Source organism: Cynocephalus volans, chromosome 14, assembly GCF_027409185.1.
Source record: "Cynocephalus volans isolate mCynVol1 chromosome 14, mCynVol1.pri, whole genome shotgun sequence".
In the NCBI taxonomy this organism is placed as follows: domain Eukaryota; kingdom Metazoa; phylum Chordata; class Mammalia; order Dermoptera; family Cynocephalidae; genus Cynocephalus; species Cynocephalus volans.
Window position 1 is genome coordinate 2,232,120 of NC_084473.1, and position 15,704 is coordinate 2,247,823.

General features: G+C 45.2%; 1 protein-coding gene across 1 annotated transcript in view; it reads left to right on the forward strand.

The window, feature by feature from the left end:
* The window catches only part of SNTG2 (syntrophin gamma 2), a 264,787-nt gene that overhangs the window by 202,340 nt on the left and 46,743 nt on the right, over positions 1-15,704 (forward strand). The window contains exon 15 of the mRNA XM_063078807.1: positions 11,814-11,906. Within this exon, the coding sequence (XP_062934877.1) occupies positions 11,814-11,906 (93 nt within the window). The remainder of the gene's footprint in view (positions 1-11,813; positions 11,907-15,704) is intronic.

A 15,704-nucleotide genomic window follows, 5' to 3' on the forward strand; every position in this document is an offset into this window, starting at 1 on the left:
ATCCTCCGTATGTTGTCTGTACCAAAGGCCCATCACAGGACTGGACAGAACATCTGCAGAAGCAGCCACTGGCCGCTCTGTGCTCACGACCTAGCAGGCACGGCTGAAGAATCTACGTTTATCATTCGTCTGTTCTCACAGAATCCATGCAGTTGGACTGTTGCTATCCTCATTTTTGTGGGCTGAAAACGTTAGGGGCAGGGGATTAAATAACATGCCCATGGCTCCTCTGCTCAGGCTGGATCCAGGCGGCAGGTCCTGTGTCAATGACCACACCACCAAATGCCTCTCATCACACATTTCACAAGCCAAGGAAAGCGCGTCCACCTCTGTGTCAGAAGCACGGAAGACACAGGCTCTTAGTACCACCACAGCATGACACGGGGCCCAGGGCTTGAGCGGCTCATGCACCTCTGTGCTCTGCATTTCCACATGTTTTCCACTGTCACTGCACACTCCTGTGCAGCTGTCTCCTGAGCCTGTGGTGTGGGACCCCTTTTAAGGAAGGACGCCGTGCAGCGCAGCTTCCCGACTCATGGTGGGACACAGATCACACGTGCTGAGAACGTCATGGTCTTCGGGGAGTCTCATTAACAGCAGAGCTTCGCTCGCTGTGCTCATGGGACTGTGTTTATGGAGTACAGAAGAGGGGCCCATTCTCCCTTTCTGCTTCAGTCCTAGATACAGGACACAGAAAGTCACCTGACTTTCTCTCAGGTGAGTGGGACAGAGCATGTGGCCTTATGGGACTCCCGGAGAGTAACCTCCCACACATGGCCAGGAGTTGTCGAGCCTTAGGGAGCAGCAGCTCTGTGGGCATGAAGGGGTATTTCTTCTCCTGCCCTTCGTGTTTCCCGAGGTGGTTGTGGGAGGAGATCTGGCTTGTTGTGTGCTACCTCGGTGGTCAGAAGGCTGCATTCCACCCACTGTAGGTCCACACGTGCTCACCCACCCTGGCCAGCACTACCCTCCACCTGCAGAGCCGCATGCTCTGTTCTGTGGAGAATCAGCCTCACCACCTGAACGGGGCTTGTCCAGGCTGAACAGCAGCACGTGAAATAACATCATGTGGACATTCACCTTCAAGGGAACATGCGCACAATTACTTTGCCTTATGGTGTTTGCCATTTTGCACATCCCTGTTAAATGAAAATAGCTGCCCTACAGCTGTTTGCATGGACTGTGTTCCAGACATCACCCACATGTGACTGCTAAAACCTCAGAACTGGGCCTCCAAGGCCCGACTCCTCTCAGGCTCCCCTTCCTGGTTGGGCAGATGGTGATCCAGCCTCCACCTGGAACACACAGCCATGGGACAGGGCCAGGAACTCTCGGGATAAGAGCAGAGAAGGAAAGGATGGCAGAGAAGGTCAGAAGGAACGGAGGGTGGCCTCGCTCACGATCAGGAAGTGTGAGCTGGTGTCACAGTGAGACAATGCTGGACACTTACTGGACAGACAGAAATCAGATAATTAGAAATACTGAGAGTTGACAAGAAACAAAGTAGCAAAAACTTTTTATAATAGATACCTAATTGGTTGTACGTATCTGTGGGGCACCACATTGAATACGGGTACCTGTGTGCAATATGTGATGCTCCCATCAGGATAGTTAGTGTATTCGACATTATGCAATGTAATCGTTTTTGTGGCCCTTTACCAAGTCCTCCCGTACCCCCTTGCCTTCCCACTTTCCTGCCTCTGCTAACCTCAGTTCGGTTCTCTCCTTTTGAAAAAACTCGTAAGCATGGCTTTTGGGCACGGGTTGGAATAATTTTGATTGCATCTCTATGAGTTTCAGACACTTGTAAAGCTGTCGCATCTTTGTCCAGGGCTCTGAAAGTCGCAGGCTGCAAAGAGCAGCAGGAGAATGAGAGAGGGGAAATTTGAGATGGCGCTTGTCCCGGGGGAGGGATGCAGGGGATTTTAAGGTGTGAGAATGTAAGTATGATACATTTTTACGTGTATAATAATTTTAATTCATTTTAATTTATAATAATACATTTTTAATTACAACTTCTAAAAAGTGGAAATAAGAAAGGCCAAAGCAGCGCCCATTCCAAAGTGGAGAAGCAGAATCGAAACCACCAAGAGTCACAGGCGAGCACGTCTTCCCCGCCTCGGTGGTGCCCGGTTACCACCACGTTGTCTCTCCCCCCACCACACTCTGGTTCTCTGCCTCTGCCCCCTCCCCTCACGATTCCTTTTCATCTTTCTGCCCCACCCCAGATCCTCTGGCCCAATAAGGTGTGATGCCAGCACCCAAGGATTCAGAGGAGGAGACCGCCAGGCACCGTTGTCCTCCCGATGCCTTGAAAACACCTGTGCACGTTACTTCTCCTGGCCTTGCCAGACGAGCACCACGTCAGTTTCCTAGGGCAGCCCTAATAGACGGCCACAAGCTACACAGCCTACAACAACAGAAACGTGTCCCCTCCTTTCTGGAGGCTTTGAGTCTGAGATCAAGGGTTGGTAGGGCCCAGATCGCTGGAGTCTCCAGGGGCAGCAGGTTCCTCCTGGCTGGCCCGGCTCTGGTGATGGGATCTCAGGGCGCCTTGAGTTACAGCTCCTCCCTTCAGTCTCCACCTCAGTCCCCACGTGTTCCCTCCTCCCTGTGTCTCTGTCTCCTCTTCTCGTGAGGACGGCAGTCATTAGGTTAGGGCCTAACCGACTCCAGCATGACCTCATCTTGTCTGCTTCTGCAAAGATGCTATTTCCAGATAAGGTCACATACACAGACACTGGAGACTAGGACTTCAACCTGTCTTTCTGGGGACACAATTCTTCCCATACATACCAGAAGAAGTGTGGAAGCACAGACAGCACTTCCAGACTCATGCTCTGTTATGCCTGCAGTAAAGTTAGAAGCCTGGGGACAAGGAGATGGGCGTGTCGCCTGTGCATTCCAGCAAGCTGTGCACCTGCCCAACCGTCCCTCATCTGCAAAGTGAGGATTAGAGCCCCTGTCTCGCGAGGACTCCATGAGAATTTAATGTAAAGCACTTGGCATGGTTCTTGACATCCTGGAATTGTGCCTTAAATACAGTGCTACTACTACAACTACTCTGTAAATACTGTAGAAAATCCTTTCAGGGTCCACTCGCATCGTTGTGACACTTGTTGTCAGGTAAGGTAGTTTCTGTAGGTTTCATTCACAGTCAAGTCTGCTTTAGATTGAGGAAGACACTGGCCTCCGGGGGCCTGTCGTCCCCACCTGGGCATAAGCAGTGTACCCCTGGGAATGTGTAGCCCCAGAAACCCACCTGGGGAATGCTCTCCCACGATTGTGAGGTGACTGTTTTGCCTGCTCACAATTAGAGCTGCTGACTCCAAGGTGATCCCTTTACATTTTCATATCCTCTCCTGAATTTTTTCAAACAGTTCTATGGTTCTTACATTTGTTAATGAGTAGACTCACTTCTCTAGCTCCTATGTTAATTCTAGCTCGTCAGTTAAACACATTTTCATGTTCTCCATAATACATAAAAGGCTATTCTTTATGTCTTTATTTAATAGCACCAGAGTGCAAATTTTTAACATATTTGAAAATGAACTTGGATGTGCTATTCGATACCATTTTTTAGTCACAGCCTGATTTAGTTCACAAACTACTGCCCTATGAAAAGCTATCTAAGTCTTTATTATCTTGATTTTCCTGGCATGGCAGCACATTTAATTTTCTGCAGTGGAGTTCAGGGATTAAGTGAGAGGTACTTCAGGAATTCTGGTCATGGCATCCTGCAGCCCTAGAAACCCCAATGAGTGATTAGTTAAGCTCACTGCACACAGAAGAGGGGACAGCTGGGCTTCTCCAGGACAGGACAGTTTTAGACCCATGGTAGTTCTCTCCATACTCAACCACCAGCAGCCGCCGTGGGTTCCTCCACATGGACCCCAGGCCAGTATGTGATGCTCGCTGTGAAGAAGGCACCCGGGGACCCGTGGAAGCTCCAGCACTGTCTGTGCTCCTCCTCCTCCTGCACAAAGGGCTTCCTGAGGGCAGGGACCCTTCCAGACCCACCCATTGTTTCTTCTGGTGACAGGAGCCTCACACACACTCAGGAAACAGAGAAGCATGAATGCTCAGTCCTTAGCAGACAGTGGGGAAGGGCCGAGGTTCATGCATCTTGCACAATCCTGAACAGAGTGCAGAGTCCACACGAATGGTGGCCCTGTGGCCCTGTGGCCCTGTGCCTGCTGAGGGCCAGCTGCTATGACCACCTGTGCAGCCCATACTGCAGTGGCCTTAGTGGTCATCAGGGCAGTGACAGAGCCTGGCATTGTCTCTCTGTTACTTTTGTTCTACATAAAGAACTAAACAGTGCAGGAGTGCTTTGGAGCCCTGGGGGATGCCACAGGAAGTTAAAACTGAAATTTCAATAGCAGTAAGTTTATTTTTTTTAATTGCTAACTTTATTAGATGAATGTATCATGTGGTGGTCACTAACTCAACAAATAATGTCTTTGACTAATTAATCGGGAGTGTCTGCTGCTGGGAAGGTGGAGCAGACACTTTCCTCTGTCCCTGCCGCTACATACAACAGTAACCCTGAACGTTATAATGGAGCACATGAGACGATGTTAAAAGGTGGGAGGAGATGGCAGAGCGGCTGGGCCGTGGAACCTGAGGATGACAGGGCGGGACATCTCTGGGCTCTGCCTCTGCCTCCTTTGTCCCAGACCTAGAGCTGAAGAATCCAGCAACCAGGAAACACCAACAGGTGCAGACCCAGAAAAGCCCCATGCAAGCTGCTCTCTTGGAAAGGGGCAGCCGAGTAGGCAGGAAAACTGCTAGACAGTAACCATTCCTCTCTGGGTAAGCACCACAGGAAACAGTGCCCACTCTCACCCACGACAGTGAAGGCTGAGCCTTGGCTCTGTCCTCCCTCGGCCATGAGGAGGTCCAACACCCCTGCCAGCTGGTGTTGCAGAGGCCATATGGGGTCAGGATTCTCACTACTGACATGTGGTCACAAAGCCTCCTTCACGGTGGTGCCGGTGGAGAGCGGGTGGGGAGTGGAAGCCCAGAGAGGCCTCCTGGGGTATGAGCAGACACCGAGAGGGAAACCTGGGCTTCTATCACCACGGGCTGCCCCCTGCCCTGCTAAGTGGTACCAGAGACAGTAAGTAAACACGGAAAACTTAAATATGATTAAGAGTCTTACCATACAAAAATACCCAGATTTCAATGGAAAGATTACTTGTCATTTCAAGAGCAAGGAAGACCTCAGACTGAATATCCAAAGACAAGCACCAGATGCAGATGACAGAGAGGTTAGAAATATCCAAGGAATATTCCAAAGCAGCCATGATAAAAGTGGTTTAGAAAACAAGTGTGAATATACTGAAATAAGTGGAAAAAGTAATAGAAAGCCTCAGCAGAGAAATCTAAAGTCACAGCAAAGACACAGAAGAACCAAAGGGAAATTTTAGACATGAAAGCTGCAGCCCCTGCAATTGAGAGCTCAGTAGCCGAGTGCAGCAGCAGCGTGGAAGGACGCAGGGAGGACCCACCAGCAAAAGTTACCTGATCTGAACAACAGAGAAAACAGACTGGAAGAGGTTCCTAACACAGTGTCAGGGGCCCTCAGGACATCACATAAGAGCTAATGCTTGTGTCATTAGAGAACCAGCAGAGGAAAGGCAGGCAGAACTGAAAAGCACTCAAAGATATTACAGCTGAAAACCTCCCAAATTTGGCAAGAGGCACAAACCTATTCAAAAAGGTCAGCAAACTCCAAACAGAATAAACCCAAATAAGTGCATATTAGGACTCCCTATAATTAAATTTCTGAAAACTTAATAAAAAGGAAAAATCTTGAAAGTAGCCAGAGAGAAATAATAGTGTTTCTATTAAAAAACAATTCAAATGACAGTAGATTTCTCACCAGAAACTACAGAGGCCAGAAGGAAGTTCCCAAGAATTTTTTAAGTGCTGTAAGAAAAGGATTGTCACACAGAATCTTATATGCATTTGAAATGCCTTTCGAGAAAGAAAATATCTTTCAAGACATTTTCTGATAAAGAAAAATTAAGACAATGTGTCATCTGCAGACGTCCTCAACAAGAATTAGAGAAATCTCTAAACAGAGAGGAAAAGATAAGAGAAGGAACCTTGGACCGTGAGGAAGGAAGGACAGAATAAACACAACAGATAGACTGTTCTTGTCCTATTGAGTTTTCTAAGTTTTGTTTTATGGTTCATTGAAGCAAAACTTATATCGCTGTCTAATGTGGTTCTAAGTAAATACGGAGGAGAAAAGGAATGTGAAGAGAGGTGAGGTTGGGCCGAGCCTGTGGCGCACTTGGTAGAGTGCTGCGCTGGCAGCGCGGCGACGCTCCCGCCGCGGGTTCGGATCCTATATAGGACTGACCGGTGCACTCACTGGCTGAGTGCCGGTCACGAAAAAACGACAAAAAAAAAAAAAAAAAAAAGAGAGGTGAGGTTTTCCTACGTCAGTTACAATGTGATGACAGCTGTGTGCATACACTTTAGAGCAGCTTCTAAAAAAGCCATACAGAGAGACACACTCAAAAACCTACAGAAAGATCAAAACAGCATGCTAAAAAAATTTCAAGTAACTTACGGTTAGGCAGGAAAAAAGCAAAGCAAAAAAAATAGCAGAGAAAAAAGACAGGAAACAAAAAATAAAATGGCAAACTTAAGTCTTAAGGTGTCAATAACTGCATTAAATGGAAATGGTATAAATATACCAATTAATAGACGGAAACTGGCAGAGGGGATTAACAAACATGACTCAATTATATGCGGTTTAAAAGAAACTTATTTCAAATATAACAATATAGACAGTTTGAAAGTAAAAGGACAAAAGAGATATATCCTATAACATCAATCAAAGGAAAGAAGGAATAGCTATATTATCAGATAAAGTAGACTTTAGAGCAAAGAAAATTACTAGATATAGTGAAAGGCATTATAGAATAATAAAAGTTCAATCCATCAGGAAGACTTAGCAATCCGAAATGTGCATTCATTCACCAAACAACAGAGCTATAAAATACATGAAGCAAAAACTGATAGACTTGGAGTAGACAAATCTGCAATTATACTTGAATAATCAACACCCCCTCTACAACTGACAGACCACTTGCGGGGTCTGTATGTCCCTCCATAGCTCTCATGGGAGCTCGATTCCCAATCTGTCAGTGTTGAATTGTGGGGCCTTTGAGAGGAGATTGATCGTGAGGACTGTGTGCTTGTGAGTGTATTGATCCATTCTTGGAGTGATGGGTTGATGGTTTCATGGGTTGTTATGGGCATGGACTGGGGGCTTTATAAGGAGCACATGGGAGCATTGTTGCTATTCTTGCCATGTGATTCATGCATCACCATGGGACTCTGTAGAGAGTTACCACCCAGAAGAAGCCCTCACTAGGTGCACCCCTGCACCATGGACTTCCCAGACTCCAAACTGTAAGAAGTAAATTCTGTTTTCTTATAAATTACCCAGTTTCAGGTTTTCAGGGTTCCTGTTGTACCTGGTGGGAGAAGTAGAGAAACTAACACACAACTAGACAGAAAAGCAGCAAAGACATAGAAGAACTCAACAGCACCATGGACCAACAAATACAATAGGCATTTACAGGACTACCCACCTGCCAACAGCAGAATAAACATCACCTTCAAGTGCCCGTGCAGTGTATACCAAGTAAAACCACATCCCAGCCCATAAAACAAACCTCAGCGCGTTTATAAGAATTGAAACCATACAAAGTACGTTCTCCAACCACAAGGGAAACAAATTAGAAATCAATAACAGAAAGTTAACAGGAAAATCTCCTAACACTTGGAAACAACACACTTCTAAATAATCAGTGTGTCAGAGATGAAGTCTCAAGGCAAATACAAAGCTAATGAATGACATGAAAATAAAAATACAACAGATCAAAACTTGGGAGACACAGCAAACTCAGTGCCGAGTGGGAGATTTATAGCATTAAGAGCACACGTTTGAGAGGAGGAAAAGTCTCAAATCAAAACTCTAAGTTTCCATCTCAAAAAACTAGAAAAGGAAAAGCAAATCCAAAGCAAGAGCAGAAGTCAGTGAAACTGAAAACAAGAAAGCGATAGTGAACATCGGCGAGTCACGAATCTGGTTCTTTGGCAGTCTTTTTTTTTTTTTTTTTTTTTTTTTTTTTTTTTTTTTTAGAAAGACTGGCAAAGAAACGAAGAGAGAGAAAAAGAGAAGACACAAATGTCCAGTATCGGAGATGAAGCAGACGGCAGACGATGGATAACTCTAAACTCATAAGCTCGAAAACTTAAGCTAAAGGACCACTTCCCCCCAAACCACAGACGGCCACACTCCTTACATATGAAACAGACCACCTGAATAGCCCTGTAACTATAAGAAAACTGACTGTAATTTAAAAACTCCTAAGAAAAGAAATCTTTAGCCCAGATGCTTTCACTGGAGAATTCCACTGAATGTTGACAAGAGAATTAACACCAATTCTCCACAGCCTATTGAAAATAAACAGACTAAAAAGGTAGGAAATACCCATCTATTTTTTGAAGCTAGCATTACCCTTATAGGAAAACCAGACAGAAAAGAAAACTACAGACCAGTATTATCCATGAATATAGACAAAAAGTCTTTAATAAAATATTAGGTTACCTAAACCAGCGAGGTGCATACTTGTTATGTTGGACTCCAGTTTCTTTTGTATACTGTTTGCTTTACTGTTAACTATTTTAAGAACGTTTTCTGTACTGCAAAATGATCAAATCAAATGGGGGTAAGTTTCTGTGTCTTTTCCTATCATTAAAACATCTTGCTTAAATAGCAGCTGCCCAGCCTGTTGTTGTTATTAAGGAACACAGATGAGAAAGCCGTTTTTATTGCTGGTATCCTTAGTTATTTATTTTGTTGTTGTTGTTGTTTTGTTTTGTTTTTGTTTTTTAATTCCCTGGGTAATTCTATGCTTTAGGTTTTTGAGTTTCATTAAAAATAAATTGGTCTTTGCTAATGCTCTTTCTTTATTTTGTTCCAAAAGCCCAACTTCAAAGCCATTTACTTTCAGCTTCTACTAATAAGACCTCTTTGATATTTGTATATAAAAAGTTTTGATACTATCTTACAATTTATTTTCAATTTTGTTCAGTTTTGAAAGGAGGTACTTAGGACGTTTTCCCTAATATGATTAATTTGTTGAAAAAGCTTTGTTGCATACAAAAAGCCATGGTTAACAGTGGAGTATTCTTCTGTGGTTACTGTGATCGTGCTGCAGATAGAATTAAGTAAGACAAGACACCTTCCTTTTCTCTAGTCAAATCACTGGACGCTCTGCGTATAACTTTCATCTGTAGTTTTATCAGTAGATCAGATGTTATCCCAATAAGTTACTCCTGTAGCTTCAATATCTTGGAAAACTCCAAATGATTATACCAAATAAGTTACATGGAAATTCTCCCCATAAGTATCATAAAAAATATTTAAATTCCTAATTTTATAGACATCTGTTGAGCAATCTATGAGGCAAGCCTTCCCCCGAGGACTCGGTTGACGTACCAATCAGATTTTCACCCAGTGCATCAGGGGGGAAAAAGTGGGTGTGAAAGGGGCACGAAAACAATTAGTCCATTTCACACATTCATTAAAGTGAAAGGATTGTGTTTGTAAAGCTCTATAAAGTGACTACTTTGTGGCAATGAATCCTGCAGTAATGGGGGAACAGATTTCTTAAGACTGTATTTTTTTGCTCAAGTTCTAAAAATGCAAATGATGAGATGCTCTGTGTCTGGAAGGTTATTTGTTGATTAATTCTGTACATGAGATTTTGTGTAGCCTGAGTCCCTTAGTCTGAAGCCTTTTCTTTTCCTCTACTGTAAGCCCCTTTAGAGATTATGCAGATGTATGCAATAAACAACCTTCCAGAATAACTTTCTCCTGTTCCCCAAAGGTCAAGCCAAAGATGGTCTATAATCACTGAAAAATAATCTGTGTGAATTGTCATCCAGCTGTATCAGCTGTTGCTTACAATTTCTGTCGGTCTTATGGTGCTAGTGACTTATCTACACGAAATACAGCAGTTACCACGGAATACTTTTACTTCATATCTTACGAAAACTAGATATAAATTCTAGAAATAGAGCAGCTTCCAACGTAAGTTGGGAGAACACTGACTCCTGAGGACTTCCAAGTAGAATCTCGATGCTCCACATTCTGAGTCAGGTTCAGAAAAGGCAAGCAAGGGAGCCAGCAGGTACCGTGTCAGGCCAGCTGTCAGTTAAGATCCATCTTCCCACCCTCATCCCAAGCACCAATGTCATATGGAGTATACAGTGAGCATCTACTATGTGCACGGCATTGGCTGGGTCCCCTGGGAGGCTCAGGAGGCCTTGTCTCAAGACCAAGGAGAGTGGCTCCTCCCCTCTCGGGTCTGCTCACCGCCCTCCTGTGAGCTGAGTGGCACAGAATCCCAGCCAGTGTGTGGGTGACAGCCTCCACGGGGACTGTCGACAGACTTGAAAGATATTCAAGGCATTTACTCGGTTATTTAGGAAGAGGACCAGGGAAGAAAAAGAGACAAGTGATGAAACATCAGAGACTCTGAGCCATGTGGCAAACGCCATCGAGACGCCTCCTGGCTGGCACAAGAGTGTGTGTCGGGGCACTACGCGTGAAGAGCCAGTGACTGTGAGAGTGCAGCTGGCTCCCTGCTTACCTTTGCTTCAGTCGAATGTGCGAGCCAGCCCGTGTGTGTGTGTGTGTGTGTGTGTGTGTGTGAGAGAGAGAGAGAGAGACGAGAGAGAGAGACAGAGGCAGAGGCAGAGACGGAGAGGGCACATGCACCCTATCCTCGTTCTTGTACAAGAACTGTGCACAGATCCGGGAGCTGCCAGCGTTCAGCACTGGCACGTAGGACATGCCCGGAAATCACAGTTGTATGTTCCCAGCTCACATGGGTGGCCTCAGATTCTCCTCTGAATGGGGAAATTTTACCTGCAGATTGATTAGAAAGGTTGTTAACAACAACTTTTGCCAACATAATAGGAGTCATGTTTCCTTATTTGTACCTTTTGTCTAGAGTAGTATGAAAAGATTTAAAGCACAAATCTCTGCTGTGTCCCCAGCGAGCTGTGACGTCTTCTCATGAGAGGTCACATGTCAGTCAAGGTGGCCGTCCACCCGCGCTCCCCTCACTGTAGGAATTCTCTCAGTTTGAGAGCTGTGCTCTTTTTCTGTTTTATTTTTTGTTTGTGTTTGTGTTTTTTTTTTTTTTTTTCTTCTTCTTTTCTTGGTGGTATCAATGCTGCTGTTTTTCTGCTGTTTGCTGGTACTGCTCTTAGGAATGTTTCCCAAGAAAGAGCCACATCTACATTTCACTGGAACATGTCAGTGAGCCCTGGGAATTTTTCCCAGCCCAACTCTTTTCCTGTATAAGCAAAAGAAAAATGAACATATTACAGAATATGTAAAATGAGTTAGCAAACAAGAAATTTAATAATGTAGTGTGTGTTTTCAAAAAGACTTTTTGAATAGAGGTTTGTTAGGTTCCGTTTTGTTCATTTATTTTTAGTTAGGGCAATGCCTATAAAGACTTCCAACTTTTACGAAGTTGGAAACATTCGCCTATAGACAAAAAGCAAGAAAGAACTGAGTGTCTGTAAATGTTTATGCAGGTTTTGTGTGACGGTGGGTCCTCTAGTTTTGTTCCACGTGGTTTTCATGGTTAGGCCTTTTTAAAGCAAATGCTTTTTTACTAAGCGGGATTTAATATTGCAACTAATAATTAAAGTTAAACAGCATCATTAAAGAATGTTTTCTCAAAATTAATCCTCTTTTCTAGTCCAAAACATATATGTGCAGCTGGCAAGGAGAGACGCTGTGTTTCACAGTGGATTTCGCTTTGGGTTTCACCTGTTTCGACAATAAGACAAAGGTAAGAGGCCGACAGTCAATCCACAGGGCCATCGCAATGCATTTTAATTGCACGTCAGGGATGTTGACACATATAAATGTCTGACAGCTGCCACCGACTCTGATGGATTGTGCATCTAAGTATTGCCTTTGTAGACTATCTTCTTTTTTTTTTTTTTTTGTCTTTATTTGACCGGTAAGGGGATCACAACCCTTGGCTTGGTGTCGTCCACACCACGCTCAGCCAGTGAGCGCACCGGCCATTCCTATATAGGATCCGAACCCACGGCGGGAGCGCCGCTGCGCTCCCAAGCACTGCACTCTCCTGAGTGCACCATGGGCCGGCCCTGTAGACTATCTTCTTTCTGGTAGCTCAGGGTCCCAGGATTTCACAAACCCTACAGCCCAGGTAATGGAGACTGAATGGGGTTTGGGAACATGATCCGCATCAGGTTGGGGTAAAGTGAGAGAGGGAAGCACAGGGTGAGTGTTCTTGATTCTGCTCAAAGGAAGGCCCACACAACGCAGGTAGACACTTGGAAAAGAAATGCTAACTATTGCCAGCTTAAAACCTGAGCATTTCTGGTCACAGAAAAATAGCACCCGTAGCTGGCAGAGTTCATTGAGTGCTGTTTCCACAGATATAAAGCTTCACTGATTTCAGTTTATTCTGCATGAAACTTCAAATGTGAGCAGTTAGGACATAGACCCATTCCCATTAGCATCTGAGTGCTCACTGAACTACATAAGTGTTAAGAAATGTTTTCCAAAGACAAAGGCAATATTTTGTCATATGATTATTTAAAAAATCTACTCCATATGCTAATTAAAGATGAGTTAGATGGGAAGGTATTGGTGTAGTGGTGATTTTTGTAAGGTAACTTGAGCAGGAAGGAAGACATATAATGATACAGGAAGTGGATTGGTTAACATCAGGCTGCTTCCAGTTACTTTTCTCCTAAGGGTTAAAGCCAAGGGGGCTTCCTCAGTGTGAAGAACTGGCTCAGATTGCTGGGCCACTTCTGACTGGTTGCTGGAAATCGACTGTTTTTAGGAACAGCTGGTCTGTTAGAGGACCTTCCTGCTTTCTTAAATTTTGTTTGATTGGGTGTCATTTAGCATGAGTGGCTCCATTTTGGTCGAGCCTGCTGGGCCCAGTGCAAGAGCTCAGTCCAAAAAATGACCTCCATAAATTTTATTTAACATCGTCTTTATTAAGTCCATTATGATGTGCATCGAAATTTCAAATGCCTGCAGTTACTCTTTGAACACTACTCCCACGCACTGTCAAACTTCACCTGCTTTTCAGTGTGCAGAGTCAACCCTGAGTGAGTAAAGCCTCACCTCAAAGCTCCTAGAAGCTGTGATTCATTTCTCAGAATTATTTCCAAGCTTCCATGTTTAACAACCTGGGATACTTTCTCCAGTGAATTAGTCCCTGCAACTGTTAATGAGAACTTGTGACACGGTGCCCATCTCCTTGAGAAGTTTGCCCTGGCTGGTTTTCCATTCTTCTGGAGCAGGACACTGGAAATGTCTGGAGACACTTTTTATTGTCACCAGTTGGAGGGGAGTTCCTGCTGGCATCCTACAGTGCGCAGGACACCCCCATCACACAGGGTAGGCGGCTCTAACATGTCAACAGTGCAGACGGTGAGAAGCTTGTGCTGGAGCAGGAGGGGGCTTCCTTTCCAGAATTACAGAACTGAAGTTCATGTGGTCTTTGTTACTGTACTTCCTCCCGGGGAAACAGCTAGACTGTGTTTACAACAGGGGTGCACAGAGTGTTTATAATGATAACAACATGCATCTGCATACAGGCTTAACATGAAGAAGGGATTTCACGTCTGCTCTCCATCATGGTCTGTCTTTCCAGTCCTGAGGTCACACTGTGGGTGGACGACTCCCTGATCCCGCTCAGGGGTGCTTCCTTCCGTACCCGGTCTGCCATAAGGACCCGCCGGTCGCAAGCTGCGGGACTCACTGTTCACAGCCTTGCTATGTGTGTCCTTCTGAGATAAGCAGAATGCTAGAGCAACTGTCCTAGAGTACGGAAAAGCCTCTGTGCGTGTGGCAAATACAAGACCTGATCTGCAACTGTCGCTCGCTCTGTTCAGAAAATCTAAACTGAGACTTTCCCTATTCCACGTTGAGAGCAGGTTTGCGTAGTCCACTAGCTGCAGCCTGTGGGACCCTGCGTGCCCCTTTCTGGCTAAACTTAGCAGTGCGGGCATGGAGGCCCTGGGACAGTTCCCTCACCTGAAAAGAGCCCCATGAGCCTTTCCTTCCAAGGAGCAAAGCACGCACCCACCACCCGGTGGCTGCTGCAGGCACTCACTGGGACTCCTCTGCGGGGTGCTGGCGTGGCGGTTCACTCACAGACAAGGCTCTTCCCAGCCAGTGAGTCTCGTGCCACTTTCAGGGCTCAGCACAGCATCCACAGATGCCACCACTTCCTCCTGTTGTGACTGCCAGAGGATTTGCCTATAACCACCCTCCGTCTTACACAAGGCCAGGACACGGTAGTCCTGGGGTCCTGGAAGAGGGGGTCCAGCATTCTCCCTACTCCCTTCACGTCCCTCTGAGGACACTGTTGGAAGATGGAGTTCTCAATGGCCCACGTGAATAAAAAGAAATGGCCACTGGAACATCAGCACAACCCTAGACAAGCCCCTTAGCCTCTCACACGCTCAGTTGCTGAGCAGGCACGTTTTCCTGCCAGAGTGGCCAGCGGGGTCCCTAGGGAGCTGAGATAGGAGTGGTCATTTGTGATTTGCTTTGCCCGCGTGCTCTTGGCCATGGCGCGTCTTCTGCTTTCCTTTGCCCGTGAATTTCCTTTCTTGCCTGGCCACTGCACTGTGTCTTTCTCTCACTAGGATATTCCTTTGTCTTTGGTTGTCTGCTCTGTGCTGGGCACAGGCCTGCAGACCTGGGCTCAGGGACCCCGAGGGGCACTTCCTGTCATTGAGTCCAGCACTTTTCCCCTGGTTAGCGCTAAAATTGGCCCAATACAAATTTTAAATAGTTCTAATTTTTCTTTTAGTGCTATTCAAAACTGGGGTGTGAACCCTTTAGGGTAGAACCACAATGTTTTAGATTTCCTGGTGATGGCATTGTACAACTAAACTGAGCTCTTGTCATCAAAACGGATTGATCTGCAGCATGTAGCCACCTCCATCTGACAGACAAAGTGGATCAGCTCAATGGTGCTAAAATAAACCTGTGGCATTAACCATGGGGACCCTTGGAACCTGCGTGGTGTGGAGGGCAGCCCTGCCTGGCCGCTCTGGCATGACATGGCTCTCGCAGCTGCGCCTGCACCAGCAGCAGGTTCTGTCCCCAGTTCAGCCCCGCTCATGGGGATCTGCCTTCCAGGAAGGCTTCTCACCTTCTTAGTTGCACCTGTTCAGTGTCTTTCTTTAAGTCAAGTTTCCGTAAAAATTCAATTAAGACATCTTGCTCATCGGAACCTTAAGTACAGAGGCTGTGACCTACTGGCATACTCTCCTTTGAAGGTGGACACTTGACCTCACATTTTTCTTATGATTACTTCTTGTTTCAAGAAGTTCTGGCTTAATACTGATATATTTAGTCTGTAATTATAGAGTAACTGAAAATAAAAACAGCATATGACAGCATAAAAAGAAAATTGTTCCAGAGGCTTGCTGCTTGTATTCCTATTAGTTTTATTTATTTTTTCTTTTTTTTTAAGAGTTTACAAAATTCTAATTTATTTTTAAAAGAAAACTTTCCCACCTTAACTGTGAAGGGTCAACCAATGGACTGTAAATCTATAAGATATCTGTAATTTTGCTTTGTT